At 32.4% G+C, this 12,509-nt stretch overlaps 1 protein-coding gene across 1 annotated transcript in view; it reads right to left on the bottom strand.

Annotated features, from left to right (window-relative positions):
* Window positions 1-1,241: 1,241 nt before the first annotated feature.
* Window positions 1,242-12,509, bottom strand: part of LOC132759105 (uncharacterized) — a 48,348-nt gene continuing 37,080 nt past the window's right edge. Inside the window, exon 6 of the mRNA XM_060750827.1 lies at window positions 1,242-3,689. Coding sequence (XP_060606810.1) covers window positions 1,273-3,689 — 2,417 coding nt within the window. The 3' untranslated portion in view covers window positions 1,242-1,272. The remainder of the gene's footprint in view (window positions 3,690-12,509) is intronic.

Below are 12,509 nucleotides of genomic sequence, written 5' to 3' on the forward strand. Positions count from 1 at the left end.
TCTGCCACAATGGTCAGGATTTCTGATATACTATATTTTTTTAATTGTTTTATCTACTGCTTTTATCTATCAGTTAAGTTTTTTTCTCATTGACAAAACAATGATTATGAATAAAGAAATAAAAAGTATCAATATTTAGAAATAATTTCAAAAATTATGAGAATATTTTCTACCGAGACAATATTTTGATATTTTATATAATTTAGCTTTTGAATTCATTTTCCTTTATTTTGTATTCTTTTGATAATTTTCTTGATGAACTATATCGAACGTAGGTACGAAAAGTTAAAAATAAAACAGAAAGAGAAAAATGACGTTAGATTTTCTATGTAACGGTCAAAATTAACATTTGAATTTCGAAATTTACTTCATGTGACTTTCATCATCGTGTGACGTCTGTGAAGGCAGTGATTACAATTTTGCCAAAGGAGGTAATCACTGTGAGAAGTCTGCATTTATATATTATGAACAAATATACAGATAAACCAAAAATTGATAAACACATCTAAACAGAACTATTAATGAATTGTATTTCCTTACATGTAAGGGCCATAAGTATATTAAGGAGAAATGTTATAGATATACAGTCATAACCACAGGTGATCGTCGCGTGGCCATGACTTACACTATACCCCCGTTCCCCCTCTTCAACCCAAAACCCTTAAACACCACACCTTATAATTTAAAATGTCAGACAATTAATGCACCAAAATAAAAATCACAAGGACAATATTTTCGGGAAAAAAAAGAAAGAAAGAAAAAAAACTTTTCTAAATTCATGAATCTTAACAATATTAATTAAATGTATAAGAGACAATGTAGAGTTAATTAATAACCCGTGTTCACATATGTACATACAACCTTAAACAATACTTTACTTTGATTTGAATAAAAAAATTGAAAGTAAACATAAGAATATAGTTTACTGTTAATAATCCATTTCATTTCTTACATATGCATGTATAAAAAAATCTAAAAATAAAACATTCAATATAAAGTCACTTACTTGTGAAATATGTCCATATCCTAATCCATTTTTATATCCAAAATGTTCTGTAAAAACTTTTTTAATTATTTGTATTATTTTTTTTTGTTATTATTCATATTTTTCATATAGAACCAATTTATCAATTGAAAACGGTACATACCCTAAATAAAGACTTTAGTATAGTTTGAAGATGCCCATTTTATTTCTAAGTGTCAATATATAAATTGTCTTGTTATATTTAAATTATTGATGTAGTTTCTTCAGGTTTTTTCTCTTGTCTATGTTTATTTTTTGCTTGGTTTTATTGTTTTGAACTCAAAAGCCCCAGGCAAAGTGTCGTCTTCTATCATATGAAAAGTTTGTGATCTCCGAATATGCCCTTTAACACTTTTATATTCGGTTTCCGGTTCTATGTCATCCATCTTTACTGTAACTGACCTTCGCAGGTTTTCGAGCACGGTTATATAGTTATGTAAACTTCCTGCAGACATTTCTATCACAAAAAACCTCACATGTTCAATATTCAACATGTCACGTGACAGTAACAATGAACCTTCATCTAAATTGATGTCCAACAACGTAACATTAACTAATGACGGAGTTGATATATTTAATAGTAGTCTAGGTAACATCTGCAAATTTACCATAGCTAGAGTTGAATGTTGAGACAAATCCAAGTTCAATCTCTTACAATCATGACGGTCGTGATTTTTACAGTTTAACAGGTACAATGTTAACTCTTTCAATGATTTTTGACAAGAGATAACATTGAAAAATGTTTCCAGTATTTTGTGAGATAATGTGATGTTGAAAATATATAAATATTGTAAGTTTTGTAAGCGCGCCAAGTTTTCACTTAGATTCTCTTCATCATTTGCCCATTCACAATCCAACAAAGTAATGTTCTGTAGACGTGGAAACAATATCCGATTTATCTCAGCATCCTCCTTCCAATTTCCGCGAAATACAAGTTTCTGTATATGACTGAGATCTGTGAGAGAGAATAAATCTATAATTTTACGTAAACTGCTGGAAGTATTGCTAATGTCTATATAAAGTGATTTTATGTTGGTTTTATTTTGTTTCAACAAACGCTGTAACTGATTACTGTGCTCGGTTTGCTCGTTAATGAAGAAATCTTGTAAACATAATTGAACATTTTCACTTTCAGGCATTTCTTGTAAACATGACATGAACATTTTCTGTATGTCATACAATGAAGTATTGTACATGTTCTGGTAACCTGTCCAAGTTCTATAGTCGCGTGTTTTCTCGACTTCATTTATCACAGACATCAAATCATTTGATATTGCGCACATCAGGTCAACATTCATTTTACTCATAAATTCACACATTTGTGACATGTCCCGAATGTCTTCAACATTCCTACATTTCTCTAGAACTGGTTTCTGAGCGTCACTTTGAGAACTTATAAATATGGCGGCAAAGAATTCTTGAAATGTTTTGTGAGGAAACGATACTTTACTAATTGTTTTTGTAAGCGTTTTGGATGTACTTTCTGACAACATTCCTGAGTGAAGGGTGAATTTCATCTCGTCTTGTGCGATATATTTTCTTGCAACTGATCCATCAAATACTAGCGTGTTTTCTTTTGTTTCGTTGAATAATGCATAATAAGCCAATTTCCCTAAATTCAGCAGGAGTGGGTAGTATCTTTGACAAGTTTCATATTCATCAAAGCATTCTGGGATGTCACTGGAAGAAAGTTCCCACGATTGTTGAAGCTCCCCGTGGATCTGGATCGTTCTTGATAAAAGAAGCTCGACTATATTTATGTAGAGATCACATTTTGTATCTCCTATTTGAACACCTTCGCACCATAAACAAATAGTATATATCAAAAGAAGAGGCACAAAGGCAAGCTCGTCGTTCCTTCTCCTATTGATTGTGTGTATGAACAGATCGACTTCACTTTCTAATAAATCCTTATTGTGGTGTGATTTCAATCTTTGTAATATCCTTCGTATAAGTGTGACGGCCGAGTCGTTACTTAATTGTGTAATTTCTACCTTTTTCCCTATTTGACACGAATTGAGATCCAAAACACCTAATTTCCATGGTCGCGTTGTTGTCAGTAATGTACACTTTTTTTGTTCATTCCTGTGGGGGATCGATCGAGGCGATCTGTAACATTTCTTGTCGGGGTGAGTCCATTCATCCAGTCCATCAAGTATAATTAGGCATTTCTCATTCTTCAAAATTTTAAGCAGGATATCTTTGGAAAGCGTTTCTTCAAGACCCAAATTTGAAACAATCTTTTCAAATATGAGCTCATCTATAAAGCACAAATCGTCCGAATCTCGCAATAAGACTAGGAATAAGAAATCAAATTCTTGCATACAGTCCACATCATCCTTTAACAAAAGTTTACTTAAGTCTTCATCCGGGCAATGAGCTTGACACCACACGTTAGCCAGATACTTTGAAAATGCAGTTTTCCCGAGTCCAGCATCAGCGAGTACATATATTTCTCGATTTTCTATATTCTTAGTTTTGAACAACTCCGATAATGATTCAACTGGTATTTTTTCATCATTTCTCGTCGATGTTGAGACTATTGAGCTCAGTTCCGGTCTGATATAGAAAGAAGCTAACGCAGTGTCTTTCTCTTCAAAAAGAGGCGACAGGAAAATTTTACTGTGTCTTGTTTTGTAGAATTTAAAGAGACCATCTTTAACTTCTGAAATATATAATAAAAACACACGTATAAATACTAATGAAATTGAAATTAATTAAAAGAACATATGATAAATGAAAACTGTTTAAATATTTTAAGTTACTTATTGGTTATTAAATACAAATCCAAATACAAATTTAAGCTTTGCATCAATGTACTTATTGAAATGACCAATCAATTCTAATCATTACGAATATTTTAACCAAATTTAAACTGTCAATTTACAATCTGGAGATAGAAAAGGGAAGGCACGATAATATTCCAAGAGAAATAGAAAATGTCGAAATTGTCCACTAAATTTGTTTCTACAACATAATATCATTTCTCATTAATATACAATTTACATAGATGTTTTTTAAACCATATTTTGTAGATGGCCTACAATGCAGAAATTCGAAACACTAATGACAATGACAAATATCAAAACAATTAATAATCTGGCAAGTAATTGGTATTATGCACATTTAAAAAATGACATAACTTAAGATTTTACCCTTATAGTATCCATAAACACGACAACAAATGCTTAATATAAGTACTTTTATGCAAATTCTGTTACATATGTCGCAACTTTTATTTATACTTGTCAATAATACTTCTGGGATAACTTACCGTACAGTAACCTAAAACACCTTACAACACACAGGATTTGAATTCTATGGCTATAAAAGTTATGTTACACTTTTATGTTGAAAAAATATATGTTATATGAATAAATAAAAATCTACTTGTAACAAACAATGTCACGTATTTGAACCGTTTTTCAATTAAATAATATTGGCGCAACATGCTAATTAAAACATTTGTGACATATCAGTTATATAATTATTTTATGTTGTTTTCTTTTTAAATAATAGAAAAAGTCAAAATATGTTTCATTTCGTTAAAAGAACAAAAAAAGAATAACAAATCAATCACATAAAAACATGTTTAGACTGTTCTGTTAATTTTTACATTTCATTCAGTTATATTGATTTTCATAATGTCAAAGTAACTATGTTGTGTATAACCTTTGCAGTGTTCCCAGATATAATCTACCTGTGCTGACTTTGTACCAAGAAAGTGTTGTTCATATTCATTTAAGTGACCGAACTTATAAATCGAATATTTTGTTCTGGTCAAGCATTTAAGGGAATTGGGCAATAGTCTTTATAAAGCCCTTAGCACTAAGTTCACATGCAATAATGTCTACAATTTCATTTTGAACACTTTTACACTACCGATTAAATTTATATAAATTTATAAAGATGATTTGAGCCGCGTCATGACAAAACCAACGTAATGCGTTTTCGACCAACATGGATCCAGACCAGCATGCGCATCCACGCAGTCTGATCAGGATCCATGCTGTTCGCTTATCAACCCTATTACAAGTAGTGCAACTGATAGCCTGATTAGCCTGCGCGGATGCGCAGGCTGGTCAGGATCCATGCTGGTCGCAAACCCACTATGTTGGTTTTGTCATGACACGGCTCATTTGTTTTTATATAACATGATAACAGTATTTATTCTCCACGATATTCTACATAAAGAGTACAATCACAGATTAAGTCGCTCACCTGAAAACCATTGCAATGTTTATACAAATTCCAAAATTAGTTTGATTTATAATGAATGGACATACGTAGCAACTTCGATCGAATGGATAAGATTTGAACAATCACGACGTGTGTTACTGACAATAAAGCCAAAAAATGAAAATATGTACTTTCTATACTAAAAAAATTGTAATAATTTATACACTTAACAAATGACGTACACTTTGAACGGATCAAGTTGGTTTATTATGAAACATTTAACAACTTTGTTTGTCAAACATTAAGCATATGTTAATGTTACGGCACCTTTATATACATGTATGTCAAATCAGAGGAGGAAAATAAATCATTGAATTCTCTTTTTCATGTCTTCATATCACTGCTGCATGTAAACAGCATTGCACGGTTATTTAAAGGATAGAAAATAATACCGACAATGTTTTAGTTTATGGTTTAATACACAGACACTTGGGAGTCAGACCCAGATTTAAGGGGCCCCGATCTGTCCCCACGAGTGTCTGTCTATGATTATATCAATGGTCAATGTCCCACTCTTCGGTAATAGTGTATTTTAGGGCTAACATTTGGACGAAATGCGACACAATTTCCCTACTTATTTTCTTGCTATTTCTTAAAAAACAAAAACAAAAAAAAACAACAACAACCCCATCAAAAAGAGATTGTTTACTTTTTCACAAGAGTGGAACGAACAGGGACACCGTCGTTTGAAAACAAAATGGTATTGATCCACAATTGACATTTCTATCTTTATACATACAGAAATTTCATATATCCCCTATTTCCCTCCTGTTTGTGTGCATGCCACTATTCTGGCCGTAAATTACCGACTCCAAGTGTCTAACATTTCTTAGTAGCTTCATACACTGATCCGAAGGAACAGAGGAAAGGAAAAATAAATATTCCCTCCACCCCCTCCAAATAATTAGACCAGGGTTACTATTTACTAAGCATTTGTCCGGCATTATAGCATATATATATATATAACATGTGATAGATAAAATCAATCAAAAGTCATTATCAACAGTATCCAATTTTTGTGAATAGAAAAGAAATATGTAAATTTATTTAATTTTACCCATGAAATATGGTGCAATATCAGTCAAATATATTTCATATTTTTTAAAAATAAATATGAAATATAAATATGAAAGTGGGCGGAGTCAAAACTCATATTTAGTTTAAGGGACTTCTTTCGCCGTTTTGTTTGAAAAATCTGATGAATACAAAACAACTTTTTCTTGAATATTGTTTTGAAAACTATCTAGCATGATAGAAAATGGTCTCACTAAGAAAATTAATCCGAACACCAATATCTTTAATTCAGTAATTAACGCTGTACAGACGTTAAAAGAGTTGTTTACATGACGTCACTATGTAGCGCCAAACAGCGTGTGCTTACGCATAAATTACTGCTCGCTGTACAATTGCAGTTGGTAGCAAGCAAAAGGGGATTCGTTACCGTTTTCTTTGATAATGAAATTAAATAATAAGAGGATATTTTTTCGTTTGCGTGAAATATGGAATATATTTTCACTCAACATGATAAAATGCCACATATTTTCATAATTAGTCAGTGCAGAGATAATAACTCTTCGCTTTCTCCTATTACTAAATGCCACGAAAAAAAACAAAGCACTTATTCTATATATCTTATGAGACTGAATTTCTTGAAAGTATTATTCAATTGTTATGTTGCATCCTTATAATTATGCATTAAACTTAAGAATGTGAATGCCGGGCAACATCAATGCCCTTTAGCACATATTTTGTCTGAGCTCAGCGGTTAGACTAAATTCGAATTAAGAATCGTTTTCAAGGTTTTTCACCGTTTAGCAATGATTCCATGCATGCACCAGTCCTTTCTTAGAAAAAATTCAAACATATTTCTCTCAAATATGTTTTTTTTTTCTAAAATAAAATAAAACAAAAATGTAAACTAGAGACTACAGATATATATAGATAAATACACTTTAAACTCCGAAGATTATTGATTAAAAACTGTTGTTAGAAAAAATATATTTATCATACAACATACATAACGGATGTACAAGTGCAACCTCTTAACGGAAATGCACGAGAAAGATATGCAGTTAAATTATCTCGAAGTTACGCGTGAGTATCCGTTAAAACACATGTATACGTTACGGGCGCGTCTGTTGAACAAAGCAGAGGATGAATTGGATTGACGTGCGTCAAATGATACTAATACGTTTCACAATATGGATTCCCCTATCAAGATTTGATGATTATATATGACGTCAATAAACCAGATGACGTCAGTAAAATGCTTTTACGCTCAATGTAGTTCTATAGGCCTATATTTTATCAATTCTTTATTTTATTCGCATGTTAGAATGGAAATACATATTATTTTCCCTTGCATTATAGATCTAGTAGGTCTATAATAATGCACGGTTTATTGTTCAAATTATTTACAGTTATTTACAAATTTTATCAGGTCTTCGTGATTCCTGCTATCGGCCTTATATTCCTGCGCATTTGAACTCGAAAAAATGCATTAATTACTCTACTAAACATTGATATCTTTTTCCTAATTAATATTTTCCCTAGTCTCGAAGACAGACAATTCACGACAGAACAAGTGATAATGGAAATAATATGAGATTCAATCTTATTTGTGATAAATATAATCCAATATGAAAAAGGCAAAGCCTTTAAGCGAACTGGATTTACTTTTACCGTGAAATAGTATAAAATAATAGTTACAGGATAAGAGGCCGTAGCGTAACCGGTGCGCGGAGTTTGGGAGTTTGTGCTTCCGTTCATTCTGGTTCCCTGTCCTATCATGATTCCTATAAAAGGTCACCAGTCTACGCATCGGATTTCACAATCGCAACTACTCGGCCCTTTCCGTCAGTCTTCGGATCAAACTCCTCACACTGATTACCTCCCTTGGCAGAATTGTAATCACTGCCTTCACAGACGTCACATGATGATGAAAGTCACATGACGTAGCGTCGAAATTCAAATGTAAACATCGACCGTTAAATAGAAAATCTTACGTCATTTTTCTCTTTCTGTTCATTTTTAACTTTTTGTACCTACGTCCGTTATATGTTATCAAAAAATATCAAAAGTATACAAAATAATGAAAAATAAATTAAAAAGCTAAAAAATATAAATATCCAAATATTGATATTTCAATGTTTGTGATGGCAGAGATCTCTGTACTGAAAAGGGGAGATCACTGCGTAGGAGATTGTCTTCGAATAAGGACCTCGAACACAATAGTATGAATACACAGAACGGATGCGGTATTTCGGTCTAACCTACGCTAAAAAACTAAACATGTAAACAAATTGTAATTTGATGCTGGGAGTTGTTGACAAGTTTATTTTCAATATATGTAGTAAAAGTCCACCTAAAATAAGTGAATATATAGGTACAAAAGCAAACAATACATTATTTATATATTTATTATAATTATAGTTGTAGAAACCGAAAGTACAAAAAAACCAACCTGTTGACATTTAGTCGGATTTGTTTAAAATTGAAATCAGTGGGTATATGTAAATTACAAATTGTTGTCGGACACATTTTCAAGCATAATAGTACCGAAACAGACGTTAGATGTCAAATATATACATTCGTTTTTAATTATCACTGTTTCTGTTTACATCTAAAACCACGTGGTAGAACTACTTTCAATCCGTATTGTTTCCGAGGTTATTATAGATAATAGCCGAGGCAGTTCCGAATGTGGATTTCAATCAGAATTCCATGGCTTTTATCGATGTAATCTTTAACTTGTTATTCGAAAAGTTGCGATGTGTCAATTACCCATTTTGCAGTACTTCCAAACCATCACTATCTAGCAGGTACTCGTGTTACCGTAAAGCTTGCTTTGCGAGCAGGCCATTCGTGACAGTTCTTCGAGCTTGCTACTAATATCTAATCTCTTTCGGAATGTTTGTCATTTCTGTCCGAAATTTATACAAACTAATTATACTGTATATGACATTGAGAGTTTAAATCCCATTTCAATTCGCAGGTGGCATATTTATTTGTTGTTTGAAAATCACCAATACGCATGCATATTACGAGTATATACAACACATTTCAAAACAAAATTTAAAAGTTTATCTCCGTTCTAAACAAATTTAAAAAGGGCTATACTATATATTATACCTAGTCATAGTAACATCTCTTTCAGGTTAGATATATTCAAGATGATAAAGAGATTAGATATATTCAAGATGATGATGATGATGATGATGATGATGATGATAAGGATGATGAAGACGATAAAGAGATGGCTATCACCACAATGATGATGATAATGATAATAATGACTATGACTACTATTTAAACGGACCCCCTCCGTGGTCGAGGGGTTATAGTCAATGACTTCTAATCCAGTTACCTCTCTGGCATGGGTTCGATCCCTAGGAGATGCTTTGGTAGTTTAGCACGGAGGAAGGTAGTTTAGTATTGGTGTAACTCTCCAGAAACGATGGTTAGAAAGCTACCCGCCTATATGACTTTATGACTGAAATACTGTTGGGAAAAGGCGTAAAATAAAACAAACAAAAACTATTAAAACATATATCATCATAATAAGAGGCTTTTGTTTCGTGTGAGAAAAATATCGAATATATTTTCTTAAAATATGATAAAATATTTCATTTTTTTTCACGAGCCGGAATAGCGAAAAATGAATTTCATATTTCACGAAAACATAAAAATAACATGTTGTGTTATTTTCCAGCAAAATAATACTACTAATAATAATAATAATTATAATGATAATAATAATAATAATAATAATAATAATAATAATAATAATAATAATAATAATAATAATAATAGTAATAATGTTTACAACCACACTTCCATAGTCTAAAAGTGATCCCAAAGTAATATGACCAGCATTTAGCTTAAACAAAATCCAGTGCTGCAAACCATTGAAATATTATTGAGTTCTATCAAACTGAATGCTCAATTGAATTGAATATATATATAACCTCTCTGGTTTGCAAGAAAGGGATATATTTCATATCACCACTGTTGATGGTCTGCTGTAGCGAAATTGTTCTTAATCACTGCAAAGACAATCTCAAAGTGGTATAATTGTTTTGTCTATGAACAAAATAAAACATTCAGGGTATTCTTTTTTGCTAACTAGGAAGAACGAGATCTACAAGAGATCTACAAGATTGTTTAACTTGTCTTGCAAAACTTGCGATGGATATTGTTAATTATTTCTTAATCCGCGGCATTTATCATAGTTTGTGTTTATTTTTCGTAGATATGAAATATATATAACCTCAAAGAGATATAGCTTAAATTTAATATTTTCACTGGTTCTCGCGCTTCGCAATCGTGATTATCATAAAAATAAGGCTTTTCGATGAAACATATTTTATATCTACCCTTACAAACATATGTCATCTTTATATACCCCTTAAAATTGACAATCTAAAGCATGAAATGTCACAAATCCATGTACATGTAGTTGATGACGATGATGATGATGATTATAATGATGACTGATTAAGATGGTGATGATGATGATATATAAATATTTAATGGCACTTTTATTTTGATCTGTTTAAAGCATGCAAATAAAAATGACGGATATGGTAAGTCTACTTTTTGTTATTATTTATATTATTAGTTGTGTAGGTTTTATCTTAGGTTCGTAACTTTTTAATAACCATAAACAACTATGTTGTGATCATGTATTGTCTTATTTTAAACAGGCATTAGGACAGTAACATGTATCATTAAACTGATTGCAACATCTAATATTAAAATTACGACATTCAGTGTGTCTGATTTTCTTGTGACATAAAACTTTGAAAGTGCGACATTTACAGTCTGATCATTAAGCATTCGTTTCACCATTTAATACAGTGGCACAGAGGTGACATTCGTGAGTTTTTTATTTATCTCGTGCGCACGGGATACTATGTCGTGACCTCGTATTTCTAAGTCGTGGAAACGAGATAAGTGGTGCGCACGAGATACAGCCTCGTGGCCACGAGTAACTAAGTCGTGGGAACGAGATTATTAAGTGGTGCGCACGAATACTATGTAGTGGCCAAAAGCAACTGTGACGTGCGTTAGAGATACTAATCCGAAGTCGCTGTGGTAAGAGTGGCAAGTGATTTAAAGTCAACGACCTTAACCACTCGGCCACGGGCGCCCCTACTAAATTAATACATTGTATATGACATAGCTGTATGAAATGGTAAGTTCAAATCCCATTTTGATTCTCTCCGTATTAAGTTTATCTCCGTATTAAAGAAATTTTAAAGACGCTATATAAGACATGTACCTATATCACCGTGTATATCCAGTAACACCGGAATGTGAAAATAACAAACAATTCGTGCAATAAGTAACGCAGAATTGTGAAATAAATGGCGGATACCTAACAGGATTTTTAACACGATAAGTAAAATGGCCATTATATTTTTTATTTGATCAAACTGAAAAAAAGGAATAGCTGCAAATGGCTGCGAAGACAATTCAATATTATTCGAGAAAATAATGGCTTAACCACCGTTTTAAGCGTGATTTGGGTTTTTATTGACTCTTTTAAGTACAACAATGTATATTATACCGTATAATTTCGATTTTCGGTAGGCAAGTGACATTTCATAAACTTCCGGTGGCATAGAATATTGAAAATACGATGATAAAAAGGGATTCAATCCGTTTTTATTCATTAATCATCTCGTTCCTACGACTTAGTGACTCGTAGCAACGACATATTATCTCGTGCGCACCACTTAATTATCTCGTTCCCTCGACTTAGTAACTCGTGGCCACGACACAGTATCTCGTGCCCACGACTTAGAAACTCGTGGCCAAAACATAGTATCTCGTGCGCACGAGATAAATAAAAACTCACGAATTTCACCTCTGTGCCAGCGAAATTAAGCGTCAGCCTAGCAACATTTAATGTCAAGTGCGACATAAAATGGCGATGCCCCATTTAACATGATGACAACATCTTCCAAAGTTTAAGGTACACGCTATTGGCTTACCTTTATTACAATTGTATCGAACTAAAGAACTTACATTATACCTCGTTTAACTTTAAATTTATATATTTTAGCTTTCGTATTACATCAAAATATGAAATTTGTAGGAGTTGAAGGAGATGCCGACTGTTATTATAAGCCGGTGCTAGAGGGTGTGAAGGATGTTGCACTTTTTCATTAACCATTATGTTCAGACTCAGACAAACCGTCTCTGCAATTTTCATGTAATTTTGTTGTTTTTAATGCTTCCG

The sequence above is a fragment of the Ruditapes philippinarum genome, unplaced genomic scaffold (genome assembly GCF_026571515.1).
Source record: "Ruditapes philippinarum isolate M1 unplaced genomic scaffold, ASM2657151v2 ctg2223_1_1_1_1, whole genome shotgun sequence".
Classification (NCBI taxonomy): domain Eukaryota; kingdom Metazoa; phylum Mollusca; class Bivalvia; order Venerida; family Veneridae; genus Ruditapes; species Ruditapes philippinarum.